The 15,050-nt window shown below is 53.8% G+C and overlaps 1 protein-coding gene across 1 annotated transcript in view; it reads right to left on the bottom strand.

The window, feature by feature from the left end:
- Window positions 1-6,142, bottom strand: part of LOC117869551 (palmitoyltransferase ZDHHC3-like) — a 17,499-nt gene extending 11,357 nt beyond the window's left edge. Inside the window, exons 1-4 of the mRNA XM_034756489.1 lie at window positions 5,930-6,142; window positions 4,249-4,337; window positions 1,826-1,899; window positions 218-330 (exon numbers count right to left, since the gene is read on the bottom strand). Coding sequence (XP_034612380.1) covers window positions 218-330; window positions 1,826-1,899; window positions 4,249-4,337; window positions 5,930-6,066 — 413 coding nt within the window. The 5' untranslated portion in view covers window positions 6,067-6,142. The remainder of the gene's footprint in view (window positions 1-217; window positions 331-1,825; window positions 1,900-4,248; window positions 4,338-5,929) is intronic.
- Between the last annotated feature and the right edge of the window lie 8,908 nt (window positions 6,143-15,050).

Raw genomic sequence — 15,050 nt, 5'->3', positions numbered from 1 at the left:
GTAGCGCTGGCACGGGCAGCTCGGCTCTTAAACAGAGCCGAAGAGTCAGGGGAGGAGCACAGCAGCTGGAGCCCGGGAGGAAGTGCCCAGCCAGTATTTTTCACGGACATGTTCAGCTTTTTGGCAATTCCCCCCGGGACGGGGGTTTGATTACCAAAAAACCGGACATGTCCGGGAAAAAACGGACGTATGGTAACCCTATTACCAGGCACCTCACCAGGGGCAGTGGTGATCCATGCGGCGGACGCAGCGGTGGCAGATGCGGCAGTGGTGCGCTCGCGGCGGGCGGTACGTCTCACAGCGATTACACACAGTCCAGTCCTCATTGCTCTGGGGAGCAGAGAAGAGAACTCTTAGCTTCAGCCCTCCCTGGGATCCTGGAGACTCGCCGGAGCAGGCACTGGCAGAGGTAATGCAGGGGGCCGGGAGGACAGGCGCGCCAGCAGCGAGCGGCGTCAGAGCATCTGGGAAGCCCAGCACTGGAGCAGCAAGAGCCATGGGACTGACAGTGACAGGCGGAGCTGGGGAGGGGAGGGAGCCTAGACAGCCCCAGCACTTCCATAATCCCTTGGATTTTGCATATAAAAGCAAAAGATGGAGTCTGGCTCCCTCCCCACGCAGGTCTATACAGGCTGGAAATACGCCGGGTTTTTGCCACTAGGGGGCGCCTCTGGGCAGGGTAACAGAGGATATACAGCACCAGGGCCATGCAGCCTGGAGAGGAACGTGGGAGGGAGACACTGGGCAGAGTGAGGGGCTGCACCAGTTCTGGAGCTGGGCGGGAGCAGGAGCATCGACACACCGGTCACGGCAGGAGCTACCAGCTACAGTGCCAGGGGCACAAGCAGGCACTGCCAGGGCAGCCACAAGCTAAAGCCCTGGGGCAGGAACTTAGGGACCAGTCCCAGCTCGGCAGGGAACTGACCATCAGGCCTGTCCGTCACCAGCATCCCAGAGCCCTCCCCGGGCAAGTCTCTCCACTGGGGAGTTTGGGGCCCATGCGCAGCAAGGGCTGTTGGCAGAGTCACTGGGATCGCTGCATGCCCAGCCCCGGCATTAGCAAGCCTGCTCCCCTGCCATCTCCCCCAACGAGACACGAAGCTCCACTTCCCAGAACAGCTGCATCAGCCTGGGGGGTTCTCCACAGCCAGCCAGAGCCGGCACCGCTGCAAAGGGAACGCTGGGTCTGCTGTAAGGTTTGGGACTGACCCCTGCGCTGGCTGACCCAGCAGGGAGCAACCCTTGTGGCTCAGCCATTGCATGGGGAGGGGGGCTTGGCTGCCAGCCCAGCACACGGGGCTGGGGGGCTGGGCAGTCAGGCCAGGATGCTGTCGTTCCTAGGCTGTAACCTGGCCACGTGCCAGGTCAGCATCTTCGCCTTGCCTGGGGGGGTGACCAGCTGCCGAGGTGCTTAGAGGCAGCTGAACACGTAGGGCGAGTCTCCTGCTACCCCAGGCTCAGACTGTCTCCAGCCACAGGGAGAGACGGGGTCATCGGAGAGCAGAACTGCCGCTGCAGCACATCTCCCCTCGCTCTCGTCTCCAGAGCCCAGAGTAACCCTCCGCCCATAACCCCCTGAGCTGACCCAGCCGCGCAGCCTGTCCCAGAGGGCATCTCTCCCGGAGCCCCTCGCAGCGGCTGGACAGCAGGTTACACCAGCTGCGTGAGGACCGGCAGCCATGCCACTTTAATCCCATCCCAATGCTACTACGCTGATCCACGCACCTAATCCTGAGGCTCTCTAAGCTGCTGGATTCACTATCCTGGGCAGTGGCTAGACCTGCCCCCTCCTGCGCGAGTGCACTGAGCTCTGTGCACCACTCACCCGCTCGCTCTTGTGGGGCGTGTTGCTGCGCAGGTCAGAGAAGTCCATGGCGGTATCGGGCAGCGGGACCATGCCTGGGAAGGAACCAGAACGGGAGACAATGAGGAGGCTCCAGCGGCGAGCAGGGCACAGATGGGCCATGGCACCGCGTCGCACCCTGCATGCATGGCTCTCGAGTCCTTGGGTCGCCCTGGAGCCAGCTCAGCAATTGCCTGGGCTGCGAGGGCTGGGGGGGAAGCTGGAGAGATGGGAACAAGGGGGAGCAGCCTTGTCACAAGCGTTGTATTGTATGTAGGGATGTGAGAGGGATGTGAGAGGGAGCGGCCGCAGCTCTTCCCTTACTGCACGTGCCCAGAGCTGGCTGATGCCAGGCGAGGCGCATAGGGTCTCTAAGACACTCTGTTCACTCCCCATTTCCAGAGCCTTTGTAGGGAGCGGGACGCCAAGCAGCAGGTGGGTGAATTCCAGTTCCCCCTCCCCAGGGATGGCTACGCGTCACCTCGCCACGTCAGACGCCTGGCTCCAGGGTTCCCTGTCAAAGATGGGGCTGAGTCGGGGAGTCTAGCTCCAGACTCGCATGCCAGGGACACACCACGCTACCCCAGACCACCCCAAAGCCGTGCAAGATGCCACTCACTACCAGATGGCACTAACAAGTTCACATGATTCCATCTGTGACAAGAGGCCTGGGGTCACTGCAAAAGCAGCAAATCTCCCGTATCCGTCATGCCAGCCCAGCCTCCCAGCCCGCGCAGAGGGCAGGACCTGTGTCAGGTCACAGGGAGCCAGCAGCAGAAACCTGGAGTCTGCCAGGCTCCCACTCCAAAAAAACTAAAGCAGAGGTGCAAAATGGGGGAATGTTTGTTGTACGTTTATGAACAAGCTGCATGACTCAGTTTCCCCACTTATTTTGTATTGCTCCCCACTGGGGCTGAAGGGGTTAATTTCTCTCCTGGGACAGAGGAATAAGAGAGGCTGGCTGGATGTCACACAGGCAAGGGGCTGGTCTGGGTTGGTAGGGATGCGTCCACATGCACAGGAAGGGCCTTGCAGAGAAAACGGGCGCCTTGGGGACCGGCCAGTAACGGTTACCACCCGGGATACGAGGCAGTGGAACCAGTGAGCAGGGCTGGCTTTAGGATCTGCGGGGCCCGATTCGAATACCTGGCGAAGGTCCGGGTCTTCAGCGGCGGGGGGTCCGCACCACGTCTTCCTGAAGGACCCCCCGCCGCCGAAATGCCGCTGAAGACCCAGAGCGGACCGCCGTCGGGTGAGTAAGGTGCGGGGCCCTCTTAGGCGCAGGGCCCGATTCGGGGGAATCAGCCTAAAGCCGGCCCTGCCTGTGAGCACACCGGGGCTGCGATGGGGACAGACACAGGAGATGCCCAGAGACCGGGCTCATGCACAGGGACACAGACACACAGGGCCAGAGAGCGACCAAGACACAGAGATGGAAACCCAGAGGCTCCAGGAAAGGAGCAGACGACTGCTGAGCTGGACTTTGACTGAAGCTTGGCTTTCCCATTGGAACCTGCACACTTCAGTCCTGTACTCCAGGTGATGACACCTGCTGCTTGCTGTGCCAAGGCGGTCCTGCGTCACTGAAGGCACCTCCTGGTTGCATCACCCCTGAAGCGCTAAAGGCGCTAACAAGAGTCTGAACTCAGCGGGACTCGCTGGGAAGCCACTGTAAGAAACAGGGGGGCTGTAGCCCAGAGGCCCAGGTTTGGAGTCAAGGGCCACACGACTCATCCTTGAATAAAGCTAAACCCAGGGCCTAGCAAATAACAGGAACGCTCCCAAGAGAGGCAATGTAAAGACTAGGGCATCAAGCCATCCATGACACCCTCCTCCCCTCCTATGGCCAGGGACAGAACCCAGGAGTCCTGACCCCTAGTCCCCTCCTGTGCTGGACCTTGGTTCTTTCAACCTGCTGCTTGGATCCTATAGGGGTCTCAGAGAGCGAGTGAATCAAGCAGCCCTCTGACATCCCCAGAGTGACTCTTGGGTGTACACAGGTAAGTGAACATAATCCCAACTGCACCATCCCCTACCCGCTACTGACACAGGCATGCAAGTGGGGGCCGCCTGTCATTATCATGCATCTCTGCCACCGCTAAACCAGCCCAGCCTGGCTAGACTCAAAGGACACATGCGGGTCTAGTGAGAGAAGACAGAAAGGGGCAGGACCGTCTCATCGAGCGTTTCAACCAGAGAGCCCAGAGCCCTTTACAAACAGGGGCAGGATCATTTCCATTCCCACCCTCTGGAGAGAGGCGCAGCCTGGGGCAGGGACCATGCGGCAAGTCAGCGTCAGGAACGGGGAGACCTCAGTTCTCACTTCCCGGGCTCTCTGTCTGAGCCACTAGGCCACCAATGCCTCCCCAGCATGGGCAGAGGACCAGCTGAGGGTGGGTGCTTACCTGGATCAGCAAAGACAGCTCGTGTGTGACAGGCCAGCAACAGAAGGACAATGAGGTTAAACATCACGGCATGGAAGGGACACCAGAGGCTGGCGTAAAGGGAACAAGGAGAACCAAACCTATCAGACACCGAGCCCAGGTGCAGGTTCCCCAGGGGCTGCAGGGCTATTTTAGACTCCGTTACGAACATCGGCTTCTGCAGTCACACAAAGTCAGTGTGCGAGGCCTTTATTCTGGCTGCCGGGTCAGTAAGTTAAAAATGCTAAATATACCCAGAAACGAATCGAGGTTACCCAGAAAGCGCTCCCAAACCTGCACCCGAGGGCAGGGCAGAAGAGCTACGTGCAGAGAGGAATCTGGGGGACGGCAGCGAAGGGGCTGGAGGCATGAGAAGGGTCTACGGAAGGGTGTAAACCCCGGGTGGGTGGGGACTGGCAGAGATGGAGGAAGCAAAATGGCAGATTTATCAGTCTGTGCAATCACCGGGGGGGGGGGGGCTGGCAGAGGCAAAGCCTCCTCTCAGCTCTCTGAGAACTGGAGACAACTCAGCAGAAACGATCAGCTGGCACCTCCCAGGCCTGTCCATTCTGGTCGCTAGGGAACTCTTCCAGCTGGGTCACCCCGACAGCAGCGGGGGATCACATTACATGTGCACTAAGCCCAGCCCTGGAGCTGTAATCGGCACCACACGCCCCAGGCCAAGTTACCAGGCAGGAGGAACAGACACTAGAAGGGGAACCATGTTCTGAGCAGCTAGAGATTCCTTCCCTGTTGTCTGGTGAATCCCTCGCTGCCCATCTAGCCCACAAGGCCTGCGTGAGAGACACCCCGCCGGCCTGCACTAGAGCACTAACGCCAGGCCCTGCTGCTGGAAAGTCAAAGGTGGCTGCAAGCTCTTCTGTGACATGCCTAAATCCTTGGAGGCCAGCAACACCTGAGACACAGCGGAGTCAGGGCTGGGGAAGCTCCTGCACCCTGCAGTGGCACCGAAGTGACAGCTGCATGTTGCTGACCCAGTTTGGGGGAGCCGGGGTCAGCCCCAGGGGTCTGAAGAGGGAAGGAAGGGAGCTGGCAGCCAGGCTGGGGCTCCTGGCCTGTAGTGGTTCTGGCCCCTGCAGGGGCAATAGAGGGAGAACACGTGTGGCAGGGATGGCACTAGCCAGACAAACGAATGCAGAATGATGCTGATCCAGGGACGGGGGCTGGTGCTGGGGCTCAGGGGAGCTGGATTCAAGCTCTGGCTCTGCCAGACGTTGCACGTGACCTTGGGGGAGTCGCTTCCATCTCTCAGCCTCAGTCCCTGTCTGTGACCCAGGGATGCGCCTCGTTCATTAGACACCAGCCCACAGAACTGGGATTGGCTCTGGCAGCGCCTCTGTCCCTCACCTTCTCTGGGAGCAATGCGGCCAGGTGCAGGGGACCCGGGGAGCCCCCCCATATCTGGGAGGGGGCCTAGTGACTCCTGGCAGGGGGTCGACCCAGCACCCCAGAGCAGGGCTTCACGGGACTGACCCACCCCAGAACCATAGGAAGGGGGGTACGGTTCAGAGGGGCATCTCAAACCCCTACTGCCATCCTGCCCCACCCCAACATTCGCCCCGCCCCCAACTACTCGGCTCCGCCCCCCGCGCTGCCTGCCCCGCCCCCGCGCCAGACTCCGCCCCGGCCCGGGCCCGGCTACCTGCCCCGGAAGCCCGGCTGCAGCAGGATGTGGGTGAGGATGACGTAGTCGGCGTAGCCCACGCTCAGGTAGGTGAGCAGCAGGCAGAGCGCCCCGCACGGGTCCCGCCCGCAGCGGCCCGGCCACGCCGCCCCCATGGCCGCCGCCGGGGCCCGGACACAGCGGCCGGGCAGCAGCAGCCGCGGCTCAGCCGGCTGGGGGCGGGGCAGGACCAGGCACCGCCCCCGCCCCCCTCTCACCCAATCGCTGCCAACGCCTTCACAGACGTCATGGGGGCGGGGCAGGGACGCGGAAGAGGAGGTGCTGCCTGTGTACCGTTTCCATGGAGACGTGGAAATTGGAGCCCCGCCCGGGGATAGGGGGCGGGGGACCCCGTCCAAGAGCTGAGGGGTCCTGGGATGGGAGCACGGGGGGGGGCTAAGGGCACCGGGGGTCAGAGCTGGGGGGTGGGGGCCTGCGACGGTGGCAAGGGGACCTGTGGGGGGGGAGACGGGGTGACAGTTACCCCAGGCGGGGGGAGCCACCTGCAGTGGGTGCAAAAAGAGGGGGGAGGGGCTCTCCCCACAGGACGGTGCGGTGCAGCGCAGCCCCCCCCTCCCTGGGCTATGCAGTGCAGCCCCCCCCCGCATCGCAGTGCCAGACCCGGCGGTTCCTCCCTCTCCCTGATGCCCAGCGTTGAGCTGCCAAAGGAGACTGGGTGCAGTGAAACACCTTACACAGCCCCCGAAATGATCACGGCCAGCGCTTCGAATCCCCTCTGGGTGCCCGTGTCTGCACCCAGCCTGCAGCCGTTCACCGCTCGGCCTTCGGCGGTGGTCTCGGTGCCAGGCCTGGCCCACACAGCAATGCACTGCAGATGGAGTTTCACACCTTTCCATTATTTACTGCAGAGAATGTATGGCTCTGAGCACTACATCATTTACCTTCGGTAACAGGGTGCAGCTGGATGGACTTGGGCTATTTAATTGATATCTTTAATAGCCAATTATCATTAAAAATAGTAGTAGTTGCTAGTTGAGTGATTTTCTGGTTTGGTGTCAAAACTTCTTCAGTTTCCTTGAAGCCGGCAATGGGAATTGCCTTTGTCGACTGTTGTTTTGCCTCTCTGTCCAACACATGTCTCCACTTGTGTGTAGAACTTGGTTTCCAAGTATTCATCACAGGCCCGATTTTTAAAGGTTGAAAGCACCTAGATGCTTTTGAAAATCCCACTGGTTGCCTAAATAACTTTTAAAAATCTGGCTCTAAGGGCACTGTACTATTTGTATGAAACCTTTCTCAAAGGCAACTTTCTACTGTAGTTTTTAATAACTACAAGTATACAACCCCAAGGTAGACTGACACCCATAACCATTTAAAAGTCATGAGTTATACACCCAAAAGTCATGAAATGAAAATAAATAAATAAGTACATTTGGGATTCTTTTAATTTTCCTTTTTGTTTCTGAGCTTTGTACTTTTGCTGTTACCTCACCCAAAGAATCCACATACCTAAAACAACTCTACATTCCTATAACATTCCTTTACGCTTTATTACTTGTTGCACACACAAATGTGGATTTTTCTACTGAGTTGTTTATATTTCTAACCATATTTTAATTTCATAGCCCTTTATGTATGCTACATATTTTGTTATGATACCTTTCAGTGATATTCTTCATTCCTATAAGTTTACCATTCTGTAACCCCTCCCCCCCCCCGCTCCAGCTCACCTCTGCTCCGCGAGCACACTGCTTGCCCGCTTTTTCCCCCTAGCTCCCAGGTGAAACAGCTGTTTCACGCAGTAGGGAGGGAGGGGGATGGAGAGGGGACACTCGGGGGGAAGAGGCGGGGCCGTGGTGGGGATTTGGGGAAGGGGTCCAATAGGGGCAGGGAGGGGGTGGAGTTGGGGCAGGGACTTTGGGGAAGGGGTTGGAATGGGTGGGGGGGTGCGAGCACCCACCAGTGCCAGGGAAAGTTGGCACCTATGAAGCCAGTAACACAATGATCCAGGAGTTCACATCTAACAGGCTTACCATGGAGTCACAGACAGTCCCCTTAGACTCTCCCGTCCCATCTGTCTGGCCATCCAGACAAACTGGACTTTGATAAATGGTCACTTGTATCACAAATATTCTAGGTTGTGGGCCCAATCCCAAGAGACCAGTCACCCAAGTTAAGTTGCATTCTAGATCTTACATCAAAGACAACGGTCCTAGCCAACTCTATAGTAAACTAACTAAAAGTTTATTAGCTAAGAAAAAGAAATGATATATTGAGAGGTTAAAACAGGTAAAATATACGTACAGGTGCATCACATTCTATCATTCCAAATGGTAGCAGAGATGTAGTAATTTGCCAGTTTCCCAAAAGTCTCTCAGGGCTACCCAGAATAACTCTGGGGATCTCCATCTTCTCGTTCAGTTATTCTGCCCTTTGAGTCCAGAGATTCCAGAAATGCAGGATTTTTCCCTGAATTCACACTTACAACTTCTTCTCACAGAAAACTAGCTGACAGGGTCACCACCCATGTGGGTTCTTTCTTTGATTGGTGGAGAGAGAGAGAAGAGTTTGATCTCTGATCATCACACACAATGACCACTTGCCTTCAAATGGGCACAAATTAGCACTTGCCTGCTAACGTTCTTCATTTGCATCCCACAAGGCTTCTTCCTTGGTTGATGGGTTATTTAGTTACAGGGGTATACACAATGCAAATGTTTGCTACTACATTATAACAGGATACAGATAAGTGAAAACAATGCATTTAACATCCCATTAGTTTTCATGTCATTTAAATACCAAATACACTCTTACACATATAACAATCACTTTGATCTATGCTAATACATAAGTGAATTGGCCTGAGACTTTGGCATAAGCTGGCACCTGCTGGCAGGGCCGGCACCAGCGCAGAAAGCAGGTGCTTGGGGCAGCCAATGGAAAGGGGTGGCACGTCTGGGTCTTTGGCAACAGGTCCCTCAGTCCCTCGGAGGGAAGGACCGGCCACCGAATTGCCGCCAAAGAATGAAGCAGCGCGGTAGAGCAGCCACCAAAGTGCTGCTGATTGCGGCTTTATCTTTTTTTTTTCCTCTTCGCCGCTTGGGGCGGCAAAAAAGCTGGAGCCGGCCCTGCCTGCTGGGCCAGTGTCACTGGGGGCATAGTGCTGACCTCACTTAGTTTGCCTTTTGGTGAAACTAAAGTGCCTGGTCTCCACTAGAGAGAAGGTGGGTAAGGCAGTGAGTAGCTTTTATTGGACCAACTTCTACTGGTGAGAGAGAAAAGCATTGTCTCCGCTTTGTTTTTACAGTGGGATGGGTAATGCATGTTAGTTACCCCATGATAAAAAACACAAATTTTCTTAGCACAGAGGACACAGACTTTACTGCTGACTCAGATGTTAAATTAACCATTATTATTCATAGCTTGACAACTCCGACACACTGGCTGTTTGGTAACACTGCTCCTTCGCCAGCAGAGAAATTTGCATCTGAATGTCTGCAGCCCCCAGTTTGTGTGGGTGTCCTGGAAAACCAGTTAAAATATTTTAAACAAAAGGAATTAACAGAGACTTTTCCCTCCTCAATTTCCCTTGTTCCCTTCCTTTATGAAGGGCTTGTCTAGACCGTGTGGAACTAAAGATACGAAGTGAATGCATGTAAGTTACATGCCTTAAACCCTTGTGTGGATGCTTTTATAAAGTGGCCTTAGTTTTGACAGTGGCAGTCAGGGAAGCCATCGAAGAGTGTTGAACACAATTAATCTTCAGGCCTTTGACCTGTGTTGAAGACTTTGAAAGTCTTGTAGAGTCCAGGTGTATCCCCCATTTGACCTTTTAAATCCAAAGAGAAGGAGCAAAGCAGTGGGGCACTCCTCTGAACTTCCCTGAACGGTCCCCTGGGTAGAAAAGCCTTGGCAATATTGAACAAGTATCAATTCTGGCCTGACACAAGTTCAATAAATTACAATTAAGGATGCTCTCATGCCTTTTGTCTGCCCTATGCTGGTCAGGACACCTTTCCTGAGCAGAATAAAGGCCTGATAGTGTCACGGGTAGAGTCTGCTATGCACAGAGAGGGTGTTGGCCTAGTGGCACAGTGATCCCCTCTATAAACAATGCGTATAAAGTGGTGGCACTCTTCTCCCGTTAGACTTAACCAATTGATCCATGGTTTTGGTGCTTTAAAGATTCCCCTTTGATCTCAGCCTCTCCCTGCTCACTAGCCACACAGGATATAAACCTTGTTTTTTTACCAACTATGAGCTCCCAGGAAAATGTAACTTACAAACACAGCATTGTCTGTTATACCTTTCTTCCATTCTGATGGTAATATTAATGAGTCCATGACTGCGATAGCCACAAAGGTGTGAGGACACAGTCTCATAGGTGCAACAAAAATATTTGGGGCTCACTTAAAATATTGTGATATTGTGTTTCAGCACATGTGTACAGTGCGGGGCTGATCACCTGGCCCAGAATCAGGGTATGGCAGTTACTAGACAGGCTCTGCATTTGTTTCTGAAGCTCTATAGGATGGTTGGTTTCATTGTAGACAAACCACATGGCAGGTCACTTCCCATTTACTCACCTTCTCACTGAGCCAATCAGAACTCCAGGGAGGAAATGTTATAAATATATCTGCTGAAGAGAGCCCTGTGACATCAGAGGCTGGTCAATGCAAGAGCATGCCCATGTCTTCTGTGAGGGATGGTTTTGCTCACAACTCTGAGAAACGTTTTGAAAAGAAGGAGGATGCTGACATTCTTATGAAGCTCTGAAGAAGCCAGGCATGGACGCTACATAATAAAGACAAATGCAAAGTACTTCACTTAGGAAGGAACAATCAGTTTCATACATACAGAATGGGAAGAGACTGTCTAGGAAGGAGTATGGCAGAAAGGGATCTAGGGTTTATAGTGGACCACAAGCTAAATATGAGTCAACAGTGTGATGCTGTTGCAAAAAAGCAAACGTGATTCTGGGATGCATTAACAGGTGTGTTGTGAGCAAGATACGAGAAGTCATTCTTCCGCTCTACTCTGCGCTAGTTAGTCCTCAGCTGGAGTATTGTGTTCTGGGCACTGCATTTCAAGAAAGATGTGGAGAAATTGGAGCGGGTCCAGAGAAGAGCAACAAGAACGATTAAAGGTCTAGAGAACATGACCTATGAAGGAAGGCTGAAAGAATTGGGTTTGTTTAGTTTGGAAAAGAGAAGACTGAGAGAGGACATGATAGCAGTCTTCAGGTATCTAAAAGGGTGTCATCAGGAGGTGGGAGAAAACTTGTTCATTTTAGTCTCTAAGGATAGAACAAGAAGTAATGGGCTTAAACTGCAGCAAGGGAGGTTTAGGTTGGACATTAGGAAAAAGTTCCTAACTGTCAGGGTGGTTAAACACTGGAATAAACTGCCTAGGGAGGTTGTGGAATCTCCATCTCTGGAGATATTTAAGAGTAGGTTAGATAAATGTCTGTCAGGGATGGTCTAGACAGTATTTGGTCCTGCCATGAGGGCAGGGGACTGGACTCGATGATCTCTCGAGGTCCCTTCCAGTCTGAGAGTCTATGAATATCATGGACCTGTTCTAGAATCATAGAAATGCAGGGCTGGAAGAGACCTTGAGAAGTCATCTAGTCCAGTCCCCAGAGCTGAGGCAGGACCAAGTAAGCCTAGACCACCACGACAGGTGTTTGTCCAACCTGTTCTTGAAAACCTCTAGTGATGGGGATTCCACAGCCTCCCTTGGAAGCCTGTTCCAGAACTTAAGTACCCTTATAGGTGGAAAGGTTTTTTTTCTAATATTTAACTTAAATCTCCCTTGTGGTAGTCTAAACCCATTACTTCTTGTCCTACCTTCAGGGGACATGGAGAACAATTGCCCACCATCCTCTCTATTAATAACAGTCCTTACCATATTTGAAGACTGTGATCATGTTCCCACTCAGACTTTTTATGTCAAGACTATCCATGCTCATGGCTTGTCTACACATATGGCGCTGTAGCGCTTTAGTGATGATGCTACTGCACTAATGGGAGAGCTTCTCCTAACAGCATAGTTAATCCACCTCCGCGAGAGGTCAGTATAACTGTATCACTCAGGGGGGTTGATTTTTCACACCCCTGAGCAACATAGTTATACTGATGTAAGTTTGTGGCATAGACCTGGCCTCAGTTTTTTTAAAGCTTTCTTCATAGGTCAGGTTTTCTAAACCTTTTATCAATTTTGTTGCTCTCCTTGGGACACTCTCCAGTTTGTCCTAGGGTTACCATCCGTCCATATTTCCCCGGACATGTCCGGCTTTTGCATCTCTAAATAGCCATCCGTGAGGAACAGGTAACAAGGTTAAAATATCCGGGGTTTTTTTCTCCCTCACCTCCCTCCCTCCCTTCCATGCAGAGTGCGGCTGCTGATTGGGCGGCTGGGCCAATTGACCCGCTCCCATTGGCCTCCAGCAGCCTCCTCCCCTCCTCCCCCTGTCTGCAGCCCAGTGTAACACACAAACCGACACACAGGGCAGCGTGTTTTGCAAACGTGGAGCCAGAATGGTAAGGGGAGTCGGGGGGAGGGGGCAGTCAGGGAACGGGGGAGTGTTGGATGGGTCCCCGGCCTCCACCTGCCACCCCGACTCCACGCGTTCCCCCCTTCCGTGGGTCCTCTCCCCATCTGCTTGTACTGCCAGAGCCAGCAGCAACTGCTGTCTGCTGCCCCTGGGTCCTAGCATCCCCCATCCCCTAATGGCAAGACAGGCTGCCCTTACCCTGCCCTTCCACCTTAACCCTGAGCCTCTCCAATGCCCCAAACCCCTCAGCCCCAGCCCTCATCCCCCCTGCACCCTAATCCTCTGCCCCAGCCCTGAGCCCCCTCCTGCATCATGAACCCCCATCCTCAGACCCACAGCCCTCATCCCTGCATCCCCTCCTATCCCCAAACTCCCTCCCAAACCCCCTCCCCCCTTCCCACACACCCCCTCCTGCCCTCAAACTCCCTCCCAAAGCCTGCACCCCCTCCCTTTGCACCGCCTTCCACCCCCAAACTCCATCCCAGAGCTTGCACCCCTCACCCCCTCCTGCACACCCACCCCCTGCCCCAGCCCGGAGCCTGCACCCAGCACCCAAACTCTATCCCAGAACCTGCACCCTGCACCCCTCCTGCACCCTAATCCCCAGCCCAGGACCTGCACCCCAGACCTCCTCCCCCCACCCAACCCCCCTCCCAGAGCCTTAGGCAGGTGAGGGGGGTGGGTTCTGGGCACCACCAAAATTTCTACAACCCTGCCACCCATGCAAGTGGATAAGGGTCGGGGCAGTCAGGGGATAGGTAGGGTCCTAGGGGGGGCAGTTAGAGTGGGGGATTCTCAGCAGGGGGCAGTCAGGGGACAAGAAGCAGGGGGGGTTGGGGTTCTGAGGGGGGCAGTCAGGGGGTGGGAAGTGGGAGGGAGTGGATGGGGGCGGGGCTAGGGCAGGGCTTCTCCCCCCCAGTGTCCTCTTTTTTGATTGTGGAAATATGGTAACTCTAGTTTGTCCACATCTTTCCTAATGCGTGGAACCCAGAATTGGACACACTACTCCAGCTGAGGCCTCACTAGTGCCGAGTAGAGAGGGGACAATTACCTCCCATGTCTTACATATGACACTCCAATTAATACATCCTAGAATGAATTAGTCTTTTTTGCAGCTGCATTACATTGTTGACTCATATTTCATTTGCGATCCACTATGACACTCAGACCCCTTTCCAGCAATACCACCACCTAGCCTGTTGTTCCCCATTTTGTAGTTGTGCATTTGATTTTTACTTACTAAGTGAATTATTTGGCACGTGTCTTTATTGAATTTCATCTTGTTGAATTCTGCCCAATTCTCCAATTTGTCCAGGGTGTTTTGAGTTTTAATCCGATCCTCCAAAGTGTTTGCAAGCCTTCCCACGTTGGTGTTATCTGCCAATTTTATAAGCATACTCTCCACTCCATTATCCAAGAAGCCATCAATGAAAATATTGAATAGTACTGGGCCCAAGACTGACCTCTGTGGGACCCCATTAGATATGTCCTCCTAGTTTGACAGTGAACCATTCATAAATACTCTTTGAGTATGGTCTTTCAATCAGTTGTGCACCCACTTTATAGTAGTTTCATCTAGACCATCTTTTGTTTATGAGATTGTCATGTGGGATTGTGTCAAAAAGCCTTCCTAAAATCAAGATATATCACATCTGCTGCTTCCCCCCATCCACTGGGCCCGGAACCCTGTCAAAGAGGGATATTAGGTTGATTTAGTATGATTGTTCTTGACAAATGCATGCTGGCTATCCCTTATAACCCTATTATCCTCTAGATCAGCAGTTCTCAAACTGTGGGTCGGGACCTCAGAATGGGTCACTACCTCATATTAATGGGGTCGCCAGGGCCAGCATTAGACTTCCTGGGACCCAGGGCTGATGCTGAAACCCAAGCTCCACCCCCACACAGGGCGGCAGGATTCGGGATACGGCTGCCTCCCTCCCCACCCGGGGCAGCAGGGCTTGGGCTGCGCCCCCTCCCCTGGTCATGTAGTAACTTTGCTGTCATAAGAGGGTCCCATTGCAATGAAGTTTGATAACCCCTGCTCTAGATGCTTACAAATTGATTATTTATTAATTTGTGCCGGTATCTTTCCAGGTATCAAAGTTAGGCTGACTGGTCTATAATTCCCTGGTCTTCTTTGCTCCTCTTGATAGAAACTTAGGGTAGGGTTGCCAACTTTCTACTTGCACAAAAATGAACACCCTTGTCCCACCCCTGCCTCTTCTCTGAGGCCTCTCCCCCCTGCTCACTCCATTCCCACACCCCGTCACTCACTCTGGGTAACTTGTACATGTTTCTTTTCCCTGCTATTTTATCTTGGAATCTGGGATTTTTCTATACAATGAACCTTTTGTTTATTTTTACCCTAAGAAGGTCCCTGGGGTGCAAACTGTGTGGCGTGCGTGTGCCAAAATTAGCTCCTAACTAGGGGGCTGGCTTCACACCTTTGGGAGTGACAAACCAGAGGGGAACAGTGCACATGTCTTCTCTTCTTCTTCAACACTTAGCCAGACAGTTGGCCATAGCGATCATTCGCCATTTGGTCCATTCCTGCACAACCGCAAAGGCTTGACCGTCTGA

The sequence above is a fragment of the Trachemys scripta genome, chromosome 24 (assembly GCF_013100865.1).
Source record: "Trachemys scripta elegans isolate TJP31775 chromosome 24, CAS_Tse_1.0, whole genome shotgun sequence".
In the NCBI taxonomy this organism is placed as follows: domain Eukaryota; kingdom Metazoa; phylum Chordata; order Testudines; family Emydidae; genus Trachemys; species Trachemys scripta.
The sequence above is the reverse complement of the archived record's forward strand: the minus strand, read 5'-3'. Positions and strand labels throughout refer to the sequence as shown.